This window comes from Amblyomma maculatum, chromosome 10 (genome assembly GCF_055883805.1).
Source record: "Amblyomma maculatum isolate TAMU_Amacu chromosome 10, ASM5588380v1, whole genome shotgun sequence".
In the NCBI taxonomy this organism is placed as follows: Eukaryota; Metazoa; Arthropoda; class Arachnida; order Ixodida; family Ixodidae; genus Amblyomma; species Amblyomma maculatum.
In genome coordinates, this window is record NC_139353.1 from 22585806 (window position 1) to 22605098 (window position 19293).

General features: G+C 46.6%; 2 protein-coding genes across 2 annotated transcripts in view; one reads left to right on the forward strand and one right to left on the reverse strand.

The window, feature by feature from the left end:
• The first annotated feature begins 79 nt into the window (after positions 1 to 79).
• Positions 80 to 4096, forward strand: LOC146175848 (DNA replication complex GINS protein PSF1-like). Its single transcript, XM_084582205.1, has 3 exons — positions 80 to 291; positions 351 to 590; positions 3748 to 4096. Exons 1-3 carry the CDS (start codon positions 214 to 216, stop codon positions 3994 to 3996), a joined length of 567 nt encoding a protein of 188 aa, XP_084438331.1. The 5' UTR covers positions 80 to 213; the 3' UTR covers positions 3997 to 4096.
• Wdr62 (WD repeat domain 62) overlaps positions 3234 to 19293 on the reverse strand; it is a 33091-nt gene continuing 17031 nt past the window's right edge. The window contains exons 14-24 of the mRNA XM_084582204.1: positions 18957 to 19132; positions 17641 to 17736; positions 17234 to 17260; positions 16583 to 16697; positions 15173 to 15310; positions 13608 to 13842; positions 12248 to 12709; positions 10327 to 10544; positions 9529 to 9771; positions 6866 to 7090; positions 3234 to 4190 (exon numbers count right to left, since the gene is read on the reverse strand). Of these exons, the coding sequence (XP_084438330.1) occupies positions 4050 to 4190; positions 6866 to 7090; positions 9529 to 9771; positions 10327 to 10544; positions 12248 to 12709; positions 13608 to 13842; positions 15173 to 15310; positions 16583 to 16697; positions 17234 to 17260; positions 17641 to 17736; positions 18957 to 19132 (2076 nt within the window). The 3' untranslated portion in view covers positions 3234 to 4049. The remainder of the gene's footprint in view (positions 4191 to 6865; positions 7091 to 9528; positions 9772 to 10326; positions 10545 to 12247; positions 12710 to 13607; positions 13843 to 15172; positions 15311 to 16582; positions 16698 to 17233; positions 17261 to 17640; positions 17737 to 18956; positions 19133 to 19293) is intronic.

Below are 19293 nucleotides of genomic sequence, written 5' to 3' on the forward strand. Positions count from 1 at the left end.
TGAAGTCAGCTATTGCCCGCAGCGCCATTACTACTTGCGGTCACTGTATGCATCAATCGTCAGTGCACTGAGTGCGTGACGCACTATCTTCGAGTTGAGTATGCTCGTTTCGGGCCTTTCGCGCGCATTAGAAAGAGTGCGGAAGCGCTTGAAGCCTTGGAGGTGCACGTCTACGTGAGTGTACAGCTGAGCGGGGTGTGGAATCCTCACGTTATGGTGCTGCACGTGGAAAAAGCGCTAGAGCTCGTCAAAGAACTTAAACGCGCGCGCGGCTGGCTGCCGCCCTTGAAGGTAAGAGCCGCGCGTACGCTAAGACGGGTCCAGCGCTTCCAGTGACATGTGTACTGCAGGAGGATGCGCTGCGGGAGTGCCTGGCTGACATGCAGGAACTGTTCACCGAGAACCAGAACGACGTGGAGGCGCACATGGAGAGGCACGCCACGGTGCACGCGCGGCATGTGGCCCTGAGTCAGATACGGCGCTGTTTGCTCGCCTACCTCTACCAGAGGCTCATGGTAGCCCGTGACATGCGCTGGGGCTTCGGCACCGCACTGGACGCGGATCTCAGGGAGAACCTCTCCGACCAGGAGGTGCGCCTCTATCAGTGACCGTATTGATGCTAGCTGTGTAAGCCCTGTCGCCTATTTCCTGCGGCGCCGGTGAGGCGGTAAACGAACTTTTTGCCACCCTTCTTTTAACGAATTTGTCGCCGTTCTAATCCCCCACGGCTTCAGTAAAGCAGCATACTGGGTGCCCGTTCCACGTAGCTCTTAAGGATTGCGGATCATCATTAGCCGGATTATACTAACCTGGACCTGTGCTAGCGGCAGTCACTTGACCCCTGCGAACTTCTTAATCTCATTCGCTCACTTAACTTTCTGACGCCACTGCTACATTTTCCTTCCCTCGGAATCCAATTTGTTACTCTCAGCGACCATCAGTTATCCTCCCTTCGCACTACATGCCCTGCCTATGCCCATTTCTTCTTGATTTCCACAAGAATGTCATTAATTCGTTATTTCTCTGACTTACTCTTCACGCTTCCCATCTCTTATTGTCAAAACTGTCATTTTCCCTTCCATAGTTCTCTGTGTTGTTCTCAGTTTAAGTAGAACCCTTTTTATTAGCCTTCACATTTCAGCCCCATAGGTGATTACAGGCAAGATGAGCGATACTGGTAAGCTGGTAGGGATGACCTGCAAGTACTAGCTAAATTTGCTCCATCCCACTGTTATTCTCTTAGTTATTTCCTTTTCGTGGTCTGGATCTGTGGGGACTACCTGTCCTAAGTATACATATTCGCCTACTACTTACAGCGCTTCGCTACCTATTGTTTACTGTTCCTTCCCGAAGCTTGTTGAAGTTACCTTAGTCTTCTGCATATTAATTATTAGGCCTACCTTTCTGCTTTTCCTGTCTTGGTCATCAATCATTTTTGCAATTCATCCCTTTAGTTATTTAGCAAAGCAATGTCATCAGCGAGTCGTAGGTTAAGGAGGCTTTCTCTATCAACCCTTATTCCTAAATGCTCCCATTCCAAGGCTCTAAATACTTCCTCTAAGCAAGCTGTGAATAGTACCAGGGAGATCGTGTCTCGTTGCCTAATACCTTTCCTTATGGGAATTTTATTACTTTCTTTATGCCGAACTATGGTTGCTATGCAGCCACTGTAAATATCTTCCAGTACTTTCACATATGGCTCACTTACATCTTGATTTCGCAATGTCTGCATGACTGCTGAGGTTTAGAACCGAGTCAAATGCTTTTTCGTAATCAATGAATGGGGCTGATTATGTTCAGAGCATTTTTCTGTCACTGGGTTATTAGTATGGATATGATCGATAGTATGGATACGATGAATTAAGATGCTTGTGCTCTTCCACGATTCGGTACAGTCGATGTCAGCAGGCATTACGGATCAGTACCTACTACAAGGTACAGCTAGGAGCATTGTGGGCTTGAAGTTCTAGATAACATAAAATGTTATAATAATGTTATGTATGTTGAAAGAACATTATTTTTAATGTAATGTTAACTTAACATTAAAATGTAACATTTAGTGCTAATTGTTGTCTTTGAAATGTTTAGAAAACATTGATGATATAACTAAATTTAGTTAATGGTAGGAATAAAACATAAAACATGAAGCTTGTACAAATACAAGAAATCATGCTCAGTGCCGAAACAGTAACCATGCTATAATGTGCGACATTAGCACCAACCATACCTATCTATATGAAGTTACCGACTAGGCTGCAGTTCTGTTAATGTTGTATTGCATTGTCATAGAGCTTGACCTACGAGAGCCAAGACGAAGGTTTCAGCACCAAATAATTGCAGCAGTGTTACATTTCTTGAGATGCAGGCAGTGCTTCTCATCACTTGCAACGCTTTCGGTAAAGTAGCTCAGACTCCACACGTGGTGTGAAAAGGCTTGCACTCATCCATAAGTAGAACCAAAAAACTTTCCACCAGCTGTTTTTGTTTTCAATGTAACAACAAAATGTATTACAATACACTGCAATATATGCTGTGGCTTAATGTCTTAGTGCAGGCATTATAGAGCCCACGTGTACCTGTGCCTTCAAGAATTGTACTATGTCTAGGCACTTATGCGGCAACATGACAGCCATATAATCTGCATTTAGGTCCTGTGTGGGTGCAATTTGATGCTCATAATGTGTCACCCATAGGCCATAGTTCATCAAAGCCTTTGTGTCACAGTTGGATGGCCTCTCTTTGTTGCTTTTGAAGTGTAGCATTTATATCATGCTCACAAGCATTTTAGGCAGAATAAACAAGACGGTAGCTAATACACAAGTGTGTCTGTACGTTTAGATAGGATGTCAGGCTGTGCATGGTATGCTTGAGATTGTCCTGCCTTGAATGACAGCAGAGTTATTGCGACTGTTTGCACTTAATGGTGTTGTCTCTGTTGATCCAAGAGAAGTTGACGAAAGGAAAATCAACCTTTCCTTTTGTGTCAAATCCTGCAAAGAGGAGTTCCTTCATAATCTTGATGCAGACTCTGAGATGGCAGCACTCAGTCTCTTGAGGAATGAGCAGTCTGTGACTCATTCAATCGGAGCAAATAGAAGGCAGCTTGTAGTCCATCGTATTGCTTAGATGCAATATGAGTGGCAGCACATGCACTGTATCAGCAGCATTGCATGTGCAGAAGCATTCTGGTAGAATCTGAGGCGTCTATTACAACAACAAGTCACTCGTTGGTGTAAAGTTTTCAAGAGAGTGCAGGTTTATTATTTCACGATAATGCAGGCTTTTCAGCTGTAACAGTAATGGTCGCACAGTATAAAAACAAAAGTAAGGACAGCAAGAAGAGGAAAAGACTAACAGTTGGTAAAAACAACAAAGAAAAGCACTACAAAAAGTAAAATCACCAGTTTCAAAAACAGTTGGTGGTAGGAAATTTCACTATCCTAGGAGGAAGAAGGAAAAAAAAAAAAGAACTGCACCTAAAGCTGCTAGTATTTTCAGAAATGGGAGTTAAGCTTTCCTGGTGGCTGTGATCACTTCTAGTAAAAAGCTTGAATGGTGCCTGGAATGTTTCGTTTTAGCTGTAAAAGCAGCAAGATGACGAATCTTTTGGTGAGATTCCAAAGTCGCGACAGTTTGACTGAATTTTACGAGTATGTTGATAGCCCTCTTTCAATTTTGCAATGACAGATTGGCAGTGCCCCTTAGAAAAGCTGTGCTGACGCTGTGGCACCTTGCTCTCATTCACAGCAACAGTGGCTGCGGCGTTACAATGGCTTGCTGGCCGACTACATGACCAACATCGGACTGGATCTCACCCGCTTCCGCAGCCCGCCCAAGTCCCTCTACGTGCAGGTGCGGTGCTTGCAGGACTACGGTGACTTTGAAACAGAGGACGGCACTGTCATCGTGCTAGCAAGGGACACGACCCACTTTCTGGAGCGCTCCCAGTGTGAGAAGCTTATCCATCAGGGCATCGTGGAGCACGTCACCACCTGAAAGCCCTTTATTGGCAACAGCAGTATTAATAAAAACGGTCTAAAAAGCGGGGGTCACGAGTCACTGGGCTTGTTCTCCCCTTTGGCCATTTGCTCCTTGACCATCTTCATGAGCTGCTCTGAGTACTGCTGCAGCAGCGCATTGAGGTCCGAGCTGGACTGGGAAAGCGGACCACCTTTGGGGCCTAGAGGTGGCTGCGAAAGGCATCAACAAGCAAGGAGATGTTATGAGCACAGTTCACTCCCAATAACTCATGGTTTGGTTTGTGGGGTTTAATGTCCCAAGGCAACTCGGGCTATGCGAGACACTGTAGTGGAGGGCTCCGGAAACTTTGACCACCTGAGGTTCTTTAACGTGCACCTAGCTTTACTCCTTCATCGATCCCGCATCCTTGGACACAGTAGTCGAGCGCCCTAACCACTGTGCCACCACGGCGGGGCCCCAATAACTGAAATTTGTTCAAAATAAGAATTACACATGTAACAAGTGCAGATTAAAGAAATTTGAATTATCGGATTCCAAAATTTTCAGCTCTGGTGCAGATACAACACAATTCGTTCTTTTGTGAGAGCCGATTCCCTTCCACATTTAAGTTACCTACACGTTCAGGGCTTGAAAACAGTGCTGCCCATGTTATCTTTGTCCTAGCAGGCCCCTTGCTTGGAGTTAAAATCTTGATGTTGAGTCACTAGGCTTTTCGATTACCTTTGAATAGTATCATGGAGGTAAACTGCAGAAAATGTGTCTGATTAGAGGCATACGAATGTCAATTTCTCTTGTGAAGTGAATATGACTATAAAATGGCTCCAAGTCAAAAGTGTTTTCGTACAGTTTCGAATATCAAAACAAACAGTTATCTACCTGCAAACAGAATCAGGACAACCTTAGACTTCAATCAAGCAAGTTTTTCGGAAGGGTACTCTACAATCGATCATATCCATACCATCAACTAGGTGATAAAACAATGCTCGGAATATAACCAGCCCGTATACATAGCATTCATTGATTACGAAAAAGCATTTGACTCGGAAACCTCGACAGTCATACAGGCATTGCAAAATCGGGGTGTAGACAAGCCGCCGTATGTAAAAGTACTGAAGATGTCTATCGTGGCTGCACAGCAACTATAGTTCTGCATAAAGAAAGTAACAAAATTTCCATAAAGAAAGGTGTTAGGGAAGGACACACGATCTCCTCTGTACTTTTCACAGCTTGTTTAGAGGAAGTATTCAGAGACTTGGAATTGCAGCAGTTAGAGATAAGGGTTGATGGAGAATACCTCGGTAATCTGTGATTCGCTGATGACACTGCCTAGCTAAGTAACTCGGGGCATGGACTGCAAAGAATTACTGATGACCAAGACAGGAATAGCAGAAAGGTAGGTTGGAAAATCAATACGCAGAAGACCAAGGTAATGTTCAACAACATCGGGAAGGAACAGCAGGCCACAATAAGTAGTGAAGCACTGGAAGTGGTAGGCGAATATGTCTACTTAGGACAGGTAGTAACTGCAGATCCATACCATGAAAGGGTAATAACTAGGAGAATAAGATAGGGATGGAGCGAATTTGGCAAGTATTCACAGATTATAACTAGCAGCTTACCGGTACCGCTCAAGAGAAAAGTATACAGCAATTGCATCTTACCTGTACTCGCCAATGGGACTAAAACGTGGAGGCTAATGAAAAGGGTTCTACGTACTTAAGTTCAGGACAACGCAGAGGGCTATGGAACGAAAAATGGTGTGTGTAACGTTAAGAGGTAGGGAGCGCTCAGAGGAGGTCAGAGAAATAACGAGTTAATGACATTCTAGTGAAAATCAAGAAGAAGAAATGGGCAAGGCATGTAGTGTGAAGAGAGGATAACCGATGGTCGTCGCTTAGGGTAACAAATTGGATTCCAAGGGAAGGAAAGCGTAGCAGGGTCGGCAGAAAGGCGGGCAGACGAGGTTAAAAGTTTGCAGGGGTCAAGTGGATGCAGCTAGCATAGGGCAGGATTAATTCAAGGAATATAGAAGAGGCCTTTGCCCGGCAGTGGGTATAGTCCGGCTGATGATGATGATGGGAAAAAAAAGTGGTCTTCAACAGCCTTCCAGTAGAGTGTTCCTCGGTAGCCCATGTGTCTCTTTGGGACATAAAACATTATATTTTACAAATACTCTTCCTAAAAACGTAGTTGCAAAGAGAAACAGAAGTACAGCGAATCAAGTTTTTACCCAATGTGGATCAGAATTCAGCACGCCTGTAGGGTCTTATGACACCATCCTAAATGCAGCGTTTATGACCACAGGTGGACCGCTTAGTCCTTGAGGCAATATTCTCGCCAGACCGCAGGCCACGGATAACATCACAAGTAGGCTGCTGGTGCTGGGAGTACATTGTCACCATAGCTGAACTCTTTGAAGCCAAATTTGCTTCACAATATAATAGGCTTACAACGATATCCAGAGGCAAGTGAATCCTATCCCGCCTGCACATCGGATCCAAATCCTCACATCTGGACCAGTTCCTACTGCCCACTCGCACACAAAAGGTACGAAAATGCAACTATGCCACATTTTTTGCGTGTTTCCGTTCTTTCCTGCATACAGGCCACACTGTACTCCGTGTACTTGTGTAGGTTGGCTTCGAGGTTTATGTTTCATAAGCTAAAGTGCCTTCACAGTTTGCTAATTAAAACAGGGCGGCAGCAACACCTGCATTTTTCTAGGTTCTAAGAGATCTGTTTTCAGTTAATGTAGACTCACGTCAGTGGAACGAGGTAATTTATGGACACGGGCCAACTTCAATAAGCCTTCTCTGTTCTTTTAAGATGTAGCTAGGTTGCAAGGAATGTCCCTCCTTCCAATGCATGTTGCCAAGGTACTTACAGCAGGTGCAGGTTCAGCAGCTGCAAAACGCCGGGCAGCTGGAAACTGCTGGAAGACTGGAGGCTCGGCAGAAGGTGTCGACCACAGAGGAGCCGCCCCTGGCGGTGCAAGGACCGGCGGGGGCGCTGCTGGCCGCAGGTTCTGCTGGGCTTGTAGCACACCATGCGCCAGGGTGTTGGTCATGGCCGAACGGTCGGCAGGTGACAGGTCCACATCCATCGTCACCTGTGTCACAAATACCAACAGGAAAAAGCAGAGGCTGAGGTGCCTGGCCGACCACTCTGCTAAAAAATGCACAGGAGGAGTGGAGTGAGCAAGGCTTTAATTGGACACCAAGAAAAGCCTGTGTGTGCTAAGGTAAGAGACAGAAAATATTTGTTTAGTCGGAAGAGGGAAGGTGTTTGGCGGGTATCTGGGCCACGCTAGGTGGCTGGGAGTGCTTGGCCCCCAGTGACCTTTTTGGCTTACTCCATTGCCCGAAGTTGAATCTCTGGGTTGGATCTGAATGGGGTCCGTATTCCGAGTTTGCGTCATTATCAAAAGTGTCGCTATCTCCCTGGCCTCGAATCATATGACAGGTATAAACGCCGGAACCGGAAGTGGTGACCACCTCGTTTTTCGGCTTGGAAGAGTAGGCTGGTACAAATATCAGATGAATAGGTCAGAGACAAGAGGGAATTATGGTTTAGAGAATAGAGAGGGTAGAGGGGAACACATGCCTCTTCACGAAATTATGTATGGCTGCTTTGGAATCGCTCAAAATGGTGTCGGCGCTGATGGTTGCTACTATAGCTAGAGCTATCGCTGTTTCCTCTCCCATTTCTGGGGAAGTGGCAAAAGCAGGGGCAGCTCATACGAGTGTGCCGGCTACAGCAATTAAGACATAGGCCTATTTATCTATCTAGATATCTGGCTGCATCTACACGTACAATTGTACGTGACAGGCTGTATTTGATGCGTAGGGCCTTAGTTCGAACCCAGTGTTGTCCCTCTTGGTGAGAGGAGTGCATGGTCTTGGGCTGCGGTGCAATGTCTCATGTAGAGTGGATGGATGAGGGTGGACAGTAGGAACTGGTCCAGATGTGAGGATTTGGATCCGATGTGCAGGCGGGATAGGATTCACTTGCCTCTGGATATCGTTGTAAGCCTATTATATTGTGAAGCAAATTTGGCTTCAAAGAGTTCAGCTATGGTGACAATGTACTCCCAGCACCAGCAGCCTACTTGTGATGTTATCCGGGAGGTGGAAGGCTGATGGTAATCTTGGTGGATGAGGCTATCTGCTTTTGCGCGTTCAGTGCATGCAAGTTGAAGGTAAAGAAGGATGTACGTGAATCTGTTCAGCATGAAGGCTTGAACCTGGTGTTGAAGGTACGCTTCTTTCATGTCATGTTGACGACAAGCAATCCTTGTTATTGGTTTAATGGTTTGCAAAACACTAGTCTTGAGCTTAGCCAGGGCCTCCGTACGGATTCAGGCGATCGCTCTAAAGCCTCACCCCAAAACCGTGAAAATTGATCACATCAACTGCTCATTGCTGGAAGTCTTTGATCTCCGCATCGCTCCCCGAGGTGACCCACAGGGTGACATTTAAAAGACTGCTTATATTCTGTGAATCTGAAAACATTCACGGCCCATTTTGCATCATACTGCGTCACTCATCACAGATTTTCTACTAGTTTTTTCAATGTAATGTTCTGGCTGATCAAAAAGGATCAAAAGAACCACAGTCATAACACCACTACTACCTATGTCACTATCACAAGCTATTTTAATTATCACTACTGCATACATACCGAATCAAGCATTCACTGGACCCCTCTTTAGTCATCTTTGACCAACAAATTTGTCGCCTGTGGCCAGCAAGCCTATCTCGCAACCTACTGTCCTGGGTTCAATTCCTGCCCTACCCAAACTGGCCGAATTTTTTTTTCAGCTCAACTATTTACCTTTGGTACAGATATTTTCCATTGCGTTCTGACCTGTCCCTGATTTTCTATGCATGACTAATAGGGCATGCAATGGTTTCGCGTTAATAAAAAGAAGAATTTTATGGCGCTCGCCTTTGGTGACTAAATGAAGCAGGCACCACTGCGGTTCGCTTAGGTTTTTACCGGCTCACAGAGCGACATTTTGGATGTCCAAGTTTTTTTTCTTTTTCTTGCATCCTCGAAATAATTTAGACAGTTATTTTGGCGGTCTACTCAATCTGCCATTTCAACTGGCAAAGCTGATGCACCATTCTTTTTTTTTATATCTGTCAGACACAAATCAGAACTAAGATTAAGATATATCTCTAAGATGTTAAGATAAGATATCCACATAAACCTTGCTCATTCTCTGCCTGCATGGCCCAGGGCAGCATTGCTAGAGCTTCACCTAGCATGTAATAAACTTGACAAGGCATAAAACAACACTGAATGGTGTCTGTCATTTGGTTTGCTTGAATTATTACAGCAAAAGCTCTTACATAGAGCTCTCTCAGGCAGAGCATCAACATTTGGTCACAAGGTGATCACATCACTATATAACCAGTGCCAGGCATGTGAGCATGCACACATTGTCACTGCTGCACTACATTACAGGGTGAACATAGAGAATGAAACGGCTCCACAGCTTCGATGTGTGCTGATGTAGTTACATAATTGGTACAGCAGACTCACCCTCTGGAAGACGTGTATGGCATAGGCAGTGATGCGTGCTAACTCTTGGGCAACACGCTCACACAGCTCGCGGCTGAGGGGTGCCACGGCTGGGTTTGGCGGCAGTGGCCGAGCAGTGGCACCTGCGCCACCCGCTCCTCCCCCACCACCACGGCTTCCGTGCAGCATTGGCTCCACCAGTGCACGAGGTCCCTCATGGCCACGTCCGCCACCCCAGTCGCGGCCACCACTGGGGGTTACAACCTGTGCACACAAGAGTCCGCTTGACTGCTGTCACTTGGGATAAGTGCCCATAATGAGGAAGCCACCTAACCCACTGAGCTCTACATAGGATGCCTAGCAGATTGCAGAGCTAAGCAAGAATATTGTTTAGGTAATTTGCTTTGATGGAAACTTACACAATAAGGCGAATTTTAAAGAAATTATATACAATGAACCTCAACCTGAATTTCCTTTCTTGAAATCTGCTCTGTTCTCATCCCCCCCCCTCCCCCTTTCACCCAAATGCAATGGTCAAATCCAGCGTAAGCACTGTAGTCACATTACTTACAAATGGATCCAAACACCAGTACAGGCAGAAGCATTTTTTTTTTTTATTTCATTCCTAGCCTCAGCAAATTAGCACGCAATGCTCTAGTCTTAGAGTGTTAGCCTGCACCAGCTTCAAGCTCCATTGAGACATTTTTTCAGTCTTAAGACTCAGCCACTTGTCTGTGTGAAGACATACGAATAGACAAATGAGAAAAAGCAGGTGAATGAGAACCAGCACTCCTTGACAGATGCGCTCTCCAGGCATACCTGGGTGGGTCCCTTGCTGGGCGATTCATTGTCCGAGGAGGACGAGTCGTCCGACGCCTGTGGCGGTGGTGGCCGCCGGCCAGCCATGTGCAGTGCACCGAGGCTGGCACTGCGCAGCATACCGCGTGAGGGCGGCGGCTGTTGTGGCTGCATCTGCTGAGGCTGCTGGTGTGGATGTGACTGCTGCTGCTGCTGGGACCACAGGCCGACCGAATCACCTGCACACAGAGCCATCAAAAGTATGCAGGGGGGAATTTTGCCACGAACACGCTCTGGCATCAGGCAAGTGGCAACATCCGAGTCACGAGGAAAAAATATGATAGGGGACGTCACAAGCTTGCATGCTAGGGTGGTCAAAGTCACAGCTGGGGACCCTCGAGACACCATCAACAAGCAATAGGCACAGTCTTCACTGAGGAGAAATTCCTTGCAGAAAATTATGGTTACTTCATTGCTAAATATTCAGTAAAACATGGCAATGCTGTGCAGACTAGGTTCAACAAGAAAATATAGCCTTGGGTGGCACAGTTGTAATGCCAGAAGCAGCTGTAATGCCAGTTGTAATGCCATCAGTGACTGGAAAATCGGTGAAAACATAAATGGAGGTGGCTTGTTTGTGCTTAGTGACGCACTTTTGATTTCACTTCTCGTAATGAAAGAAAACGATCGGCGCCCTCCACTTGTGTCAAGCAGTGGTAGAGTACAATCGATCCTGGCATATCAAATTCAAAGGGGGTCATGAAATAGCCTGACATACTAATAACTCGATATAACAAAACACAGCAACAAAGCTTGGTCAAATATTTAGGGCAATCCCCCAATGTGGACTGGTACGAATTTTCTTTCAGCTACGAAGTTATTGAGAAAGCTGTATAGCTTTCCTTTGAAGCCGTATGGATGCGCTTGGGTGGATATCAATGAGTGATTAACTCCCTATTAGCAATAAAGCTTAGATATCAATGAGTGATTAACTCCCTATTAACAATAGAGCTTATCAATAACCCAGAAATGTGATTACAGTGCAATCACACAAGTGGCCCACACACTGCCCGCCAGGTGTCCCAAGGCCTAGCTGTTTCATGTTGTAGCTGCAGCAGACAGTACTTTTCAAGGACGCTGACCATAAGAGGTCTAATTCTGCTATCGGTACACTATAAACACAATAACACTTCAATTAAAATTAAGTACAGTTCTTTTCTGCATCTCCTTCGACAGTGAGAAGGCCATGTGAGAGCTGCTGCAAGCCTTCAGTCAGCTAGGCTGGCTTCTCCACAAGTAAGCCAGATAGAAGGTCACCCTTTCACACACCCCGCGTCCATATCACCATGCATTTTCAGAGCACTACCACTTCCAGCAGCTGCCGAAGGCTGTGCAGACAACCCGGCTTCATATACGAAGAATCGCCGCTGGAGTGCCGTTCGTAGGGGGTGCAACACGCGGTTTGATGCAGTGAATGTTCCACTAAATGGCTGTTTGGTAAACGCAAACGCTGCCTGTACTTTTGCATGGGATTTTCAAGGACATATTCTGACAATTCAATATTAGAAATGATTCAATATATTCGCGCACAATGCATCCAGGATCAACTGTATAAGCACACCAGGAACAGGTCACAGAAGCTAAGCGCAACTGTACGTGGTACACCTGACTATATTCCCGGACAACTCTTTCTGCCTATGCAGTCAAGGCTACAGAGGTGGAGCTTTCGTCACGGCGCTTTCGGCTTCAGTTCTGCATGAGACGGCACAGCTCGCGTCACGAAGAAATGCAAGTTGGATACTTCTCCAAAGTTCCATACATAGCAGCCCAGCTGTGTACCTACTCAACTGGAGCTGTGCAGCACTATCATTAAAGTGGCCACCATAGCATTTCCCGTCACAATGAGCATGACTGCACACTTTTTAATGTGCGTGATGCACACCTGTGGAAAAGGTGAGGCGGCGCCTGGCAGAGATGTCAGTCATGGAAGCCGTGCGACGGATGAGGTTCTCCTCCGGCGTGTTGGCTAGCAGGTCGCCGCTGCTCTTGCTGCTGCACCAGCCCAAGGCATTCAGCTTTTGCCGTGCCTGGTTCAGGGCTTGCGCAAGCTCCTCGCGCCTGCGGCTGCTATTGTTGGCACTCGCGCTCCCAGACGGTGGCAGTGAGCCCGTCTCCAAGCTCGGCCTGTGGTGGCGCGCCGACAGGCTTGAGCGTGGGCTGGGCCCCGTCACCGCCTGGGACGGAGGTGTAACAGGCTGCTCCAGGCTCTCGTAGTTGGCACGCATGAAGTGTTCCCGTTGGCCCAGCTTGTCCAGGTTCTCGGTGCTGACGCACAGAGACAGGGGCCGCAACTCGGCAGCACTGCTTGAGTCTTCATCTTCGCTGTTTGCCTCGCTCTGCAGGTCTGTGAATGCATGCCCGTGGTGAGAACTGCCATCAAGTACCAACTGTTACAACACTAAGCACAAACTGTAATATGCTTCTATCGGTTAAATTGCTAGCTTATTCGGCTTGAAATTCAGCGCACAGATACCGTACAACTGTTTATCGTTTTTAATACCAGTTTAGATTACATACTCTTGTCTGATTTGATCAAAATTTATTCGAAATCCGCGTCGTTTTAGCACCGGCTACCCAAGAAAATGCTTCATATGGGTCACCAATGCTGCAGATGATGCGGATTTCTAATGAATTCTGATCGAATCAAGCAAAGACATCGTCCAAACTGGTATTAAAAACGACAGACGGTTGTATGCTGCCTGTGTGCCAAATTTCACCGTGAATAATTGAGCGATTAAACCGACAAAATCATATTACAGTGCGCATTTAGTGTTGCAACGCTAATTACACACACAGCCTTGTGAACATTATGCTGCCCTTACCACAAAAGCCGACCAAGGCAGATGTGAACGTTCAACTAAGGCCTGAACATTTCAGGACCACTTTGACCGACTTCTAAGCATAAAGATAGGGAGTTACCAGAATCAGATTATTGTGCGGGCAGCAATGTACAGCACTGCATGTGAAGTAAGGAAACATGCAGTGACCACTGTGATATTAACAGGCAAGGCCATGCAAATGTTGGGAACAACAGACTGCACAACAAAAGTGAATGGAAAGCCGTTCAGTCTGAAATGTGCACGTCTAAGCAGCCTCATTTGCATTTTTTTTTTTTTTTACTTTCTCGTGACACGGCTATTTCTGCGCTGCAAAAATTTTTCCCGCATTCTTTAAAAAAATGTGTCAACAAGGTTTTGCTGCACATTTGCCTAGCAGTGCAAGCACATGAACCACACACTCACCGGGGGTGCTGTTGTAGACTCGCCGGTGCGGACGTCGCCGAGGCAGATCAGCCTCGGTGACCCGGAAGCTGATTACCGATTCGTTGGTCCCATCCTGGGGCACTGGGTACAGCACACTTCCGCTGCCCTCCGTGTCTGAGTGCTCGTCCTCAGCATCCCCATCCTCCATGCGTACACTGCCACTGGCCGCACTGCTCGAGTCACCCTCCCGTGCTCCTCCGCCACTGCCAGGCAACTGAAACACAAGTGTGCCAATGCAGTCATGAAGGCTACAAACGATTAAGTATGCAGCATCCACTGTGCTGCTATCACTGGGTCCCTGATGCAATGGACAGGAGACTTCACTCTATATATAATCTACTCCATGCCTTTCCACAGCTGTATCCATCCATGCAACAGAATGACAGCATGCGCGCTTTCAAATTAATCAAACACTGCTTCCCTGCATCCCCAAAAGCTTGGAACGATGGCATAAACATTACACGGGCAATGAAAAACCGGTAATGGATCTTTACGCACGCTTTTATCAGGAAATATACTGCATAAAACCACAGCGGATTGATTCAAGTGCAGTGTTCCTTCCTTACACTCAGAACATGGTGAGCACAGAAAGTAAAATCATCTCTAGCAATGACTTGGAGAATTTTTCTTTTCTTTTTGCATTTAGCACAGCAAGTTACTGCAGACATTTCCTTTTGCACCTCGTAAGCAAGCTGTTGTCACGTGCAGCCACAAAATGTGGGAAATGCAGCCACTTACCGCATGTCCAGGAAAAGCGTAAGCACACCTAATGTAACCTGAAGACTTTCACCCTCAGCAAAGGAGGAGAGTGTGTGTGTGGGGGGGGGGGGGAATTGCCAGCACATCTGCTCCCCTCCCCTAATTCTAAGCAATGTATCTTTGCGAGAACTTTGTTCACATTTTCATATGACTAATTACCGATGATGTACATATTCCTGATGGGAAGCAATGCGGATGCTGATTCTTGCAAACATGAAAAATTTTAACATTAAAGACAAGTGACGCAAAAGTGGAACTTGTCCATTTTTTTCAATGACACAAAGAATGCAGGGGGTGGCAGAAAGTTAGGTGGGCGGATGAGATTAAGAAGTTCGCAGGGGTCAAGTGGATGCAGCTAGCACAGAACCGGGTTAAGTGGAGAAATATGGGAGAGGCCTTCGCCCTGCAGTGGGTATAATCAGGCTGATGATGATGATGAAAGAATAGAAATTTTGACGTGTATGAAAAAACAGTTGAAAGTACTGTCGAGGCTTCAAGTATGCCATCTCACTGCGAAGCAGCCAGGGCTGAGAAACGGAAGAGTTGCATTGAGTTGAGTGCGACAGCTGGTCGCACAAAGGAAGAAAGCAGGGGCAACACGAAACGCTGAAGCTACAAAGGCCTAGTAAGTGCAACGGGCATAGAGCAATATTGCATACTGCAAGAAATTCGCAAAGGCAGCTACTGAGTTTTGGATATTCATTCGTGCCCTCATGGATAGACAATGGAGGTCACTACAAGGGCAAGGTTTCCGGTAAGGTATGGTGCACCTGACAAATGCATACCTCTTTGCCATTCTCAAATATGGCACGGGCTGCGTCAAAGCGCTGGGCCCATCGACCTCTTGGCTGTGGCACAGGTGGCGCAGCTGGAGGCTTGCTGGTGGGCAGCGGCGGTTGCTGCTGCGGCTGCTGCTCCATCATCTGCACATGTGCACAACCTGTGACTGCCTGGCACGTTCTGTTTGAAGCCAGAAATCACCACCAACTCCTTGTTTATTAAATTAAACAAATAGCGACCCAGAGAATTACAAAGCTAATGCCTCACTGTGTTTGCCTTGAAAGTGCAACTTCGAGCTTAAGCTTATACGAGAAAAGCACGCGCCTGCTAATGGGGACAGCATTAGCTCTTTTGTTACCGCAAGAAAATGGCCATTTTTCATAGGTCTTGAAGGATATTTTTCTGCCAGCACAAATAACTGCACATGAGTGCTCTTTCCAAAAATATAAGCTACAAACGAAAAATAGCCATTTTTGTGGCTAGTTGATAAAATATATAGAAAGCACGATACCTACAGACGCACGCATTATTAACAAATAAAATTTAGAACATGCATTTTGAATATCAGTGACCCAGGAACACTATCTAAAAAATAAACTGTACAGCGCTGTTCTCCAGCTACATAAAAAAAGAACTACAGGTGGAAACAGCCTCATTTCTCGAGCCATGCGGTGAAGAAGTGCCTGGTTTTCGCGAGGCAGCAAACCAAAACTGCTGCAAACTGGCTGCAAAAAAATAAAATAAAAAATAAACAACTAAATAAATAAACAAAAATAAAAAAAATGTAGCATAGTCAATGATGAGTAATTAAGGCAACTGCTTCTCACAAAAGTGAAGCTCTTGTAGCCGTCATTTATTTGCGATGCACATGCACTATCCTTTTGCTTTCACAGCTTTGTCATCTGTTGAAGCATAAAAGCATGCCAATGAAAATCAAGCAGTTAGCCAGCCTTGCAACCTAATTAGTAGACAATAAATACCAACGTGGCCAGGTATGCAGAAAAAAGGTAGCTCTTCGGCAGATGATGCCTTCACGATCTTCTCCATGCCTTTATCAAGTTTCACTACTAAACACAGCAGCACAAAGCAGGGTAAACATAAAAATGCCGGTGGATGCCCACTATCTTCACAAGGTCCCGGTCCTGAGACTCACAAGCGTTACGTACTGAGATTGCCGAACTGCTAATCTGTGATAGTGGCAATGACAGCAGATGAAAATGTGTCCAGAAATCTTTCAAAGCTGATGACAAACTGCAAGATGTCCCTGAACATAGGGAGGCAAGAAGGAGCTGAAGTGCACTTGGTATGCTATATTTGCGAACACACAACACATCAATCTGTGTGTGAACTGCAGAAGCGAGAAATTTGCTGGTGTGGTTGGGCATCTGGATGCCTGGGAGTGCATGCATTTGTACCTGTTTCTTGGCCCAGGAGGGCAGGGGTCCCAAGGTGAAACGATACTCTGGAGACTCCTCCTGTGGACTGCCGGATACCAGGGGCCGTGCCACCGCTACTGAGGAGGGAGTACGCCTGCACGCGCGCACACCGCCCACATGGGGAGACATCAGAAAGAGAGCGAGCCACTTTCACAACCATGCCAGCCGCAAAACATGGAGGTGTCTGTAGCGGCTACTTGCTGAAAATCAGCAGACAAGGACAAACTGAAGTTCCAGTGTTAGCTAATTGCTCAACTGTTTAACAACTGCAGATTTTGGTTTGGTTTGCTTTGAGAGGTTTAATGTCGCAAAGTGACTCAGGCTATGAGAGACACCGTAGTGGAGGGCTCCGGAAATATCGACCACCTGGGGTTCTTTAACGCACTGACATCATGCAGAACAAAGGCACCTAGCTTCTCGCCTCTACCGAAATGCAGCCGCCGAGGCTGGGATTCGATCCCGTATCCTTGGGAACAGTAGTCAAGAGCCCCAACCACTGTGCCACCCCGCAGATTTTGAACCGGCTATTGTGGCAGGTCGCAGCTGATCCCTGGCCATAACCACATCACTGCAGAGGCTAGAACCGAACAGCACCAACACACAAGAGCGCGGCGAGGAGTCTCAACTCACGGTTCTCGGTCCAATTCCAGGCTGGCCCTGCAAGTGAGGGGAAAAAGAGACAGTCTGTAAACACTACAATGTCAGACCACAGGAACACACAAAGAGGTTACCCCCCCCCGCACATTATTCAGCTAGGGACCACAATTAACTTAGGGACCACAATTAATTACTAACAGCAGGAATGTTTGAATATTGTGCCATCAGCGAACTGACGACTCTTTTGCGTAAGCAGCCAGTTGAACCTACTCAAGCAGATGACGTGTGACAATGGTACCTGCACAACAATTACTTAAAAACAAGTTATCCCTGATTGTCACACAAAACAATGGCAATCCTAAATTCTGCCACTTCACTGACAAGGACAAAACGCCTGCGAGTCCTTGTGCAGATTAATTATGCTGCACACAACTACGCACCTGGCGTCGTGCCACACGGTGGGCAACGGTTCTCCGGCCTTGTTGCTGAGGATTGACTGGCTCACTTCCGGAGGAAGACGCCAAACAAAGATGCAGCTGCAGAAGGAAGCAGAGAAGGCACCCTCCGTCAGAGCGGACCCATGCATTTCCACACATACACGAAAAAATTACACATGGTAAGATATAAATAGATGTGCCATCTTCTCAAACAGCTCGATGAATGACAGTATGTTGTCTCCTTAATAAAGCATTGACAGCAGTTGAATTATTTTACCGTAAACTGATTAGAAACAGCAGTACTCGGGGAAATTCTGACTGCGAATTATGCCGAGTTCACTCCTTTGTGCTAGCTGCTTCAATGCCTTTCTTTCTTTTTGTGCTTCCTACATAAATGATCTTGAGTGCTACCCATTCTGTGTAACATGCTGTAATAGGTACCTGCAATAATATGTAACTACCCCTATATTCACTTGATTAGCTTCCCTCCATAACAGTCCAGTCTGTCTTGCCGACGCACACCTCCAGAAAAAAAAAAATACTGCAGGTTATGTTTCTTCCTAAAGCGAGAAAATCGAAAATGTGTGCTAAGATCCTACTGTTACATACACTTGTTGACACACATGATTGCCAAGCTGCACTTAGAGCAAAGACTTCTCATTCCAACTCTCATTTCTGTATACCCCCACCGCGATGGTAAAGTGGTTATAGCGCTCGACTACTGTGCCCAAGTATTCTGCAGCGGCCGCTTTTCGATGGAGGCAAAAAGCAAGACGCCTGTGTGCTGTGCGATGTCAGTTACATTAAAAAACGCCAGGTGATTGAAATTTCAAGAGCCCTCCACTACAGCGCCTCTCATAGCCCGAGTCGCTTTGGGACATTAAACCCCACAAACCAAATTAAACCATTTGTGTCTACGAAAACCAACGGAATAAAAAATCACAATCAGCCAATGTCCACCGATGGACAAAAAAGAGTCATCCTATATCTCTCTCTAACGAAATCCGTCTTGAACCAGCTGTGGCCTTTGCAAACTTCCCAACCTCATCATCTTCCCTACTGACTGACTACCACTCCTGCTAGTCTATGTCCTGTTACCAAGGTTTGACCCTGACCACTGCAGCCACATTTCAATGGCAGCCAAAAGCAAGGTGTCCGTATACACCGCAATGCCAGTGACTGTTAAAGAACCCCCCAGAAGTAGAACTACAGCCTCCCTCACAGCTTGAGTTAGTCTGAGATGTTGGACCCCATGAATATTCAAATCCACTCCAGAATGGCACAGCTGGTACTACTCCAACATGCAGAGCGGCACGTACCTGTCACCCGAGACGGAGATGAGGTGGCGGCCATCATGGCTGAAGCGCAGCCCAGTGACCAGCTCCGAGTGGCCCAGCATCGAGGCCAGGCACTCGCCTGTGCTGTACTCGTACAGCGCGAGCGTCTTGTCAGTGCAGCTGGTGGCCAGGTAAGTGCCAGTCGGGTCCAGGGTCACCTACCATTAAGCACACAGACATACAAGGCAGATTAGGGCACCTCACTAGGGAGAGGGAAGCATGCCAAGCACGTAACACACCCACACAAAGCCTGCTTTTATCGGGCCATGTGCGGCCAAGATGCATATCATACATACTTATGTTAGTACTATGTATATGC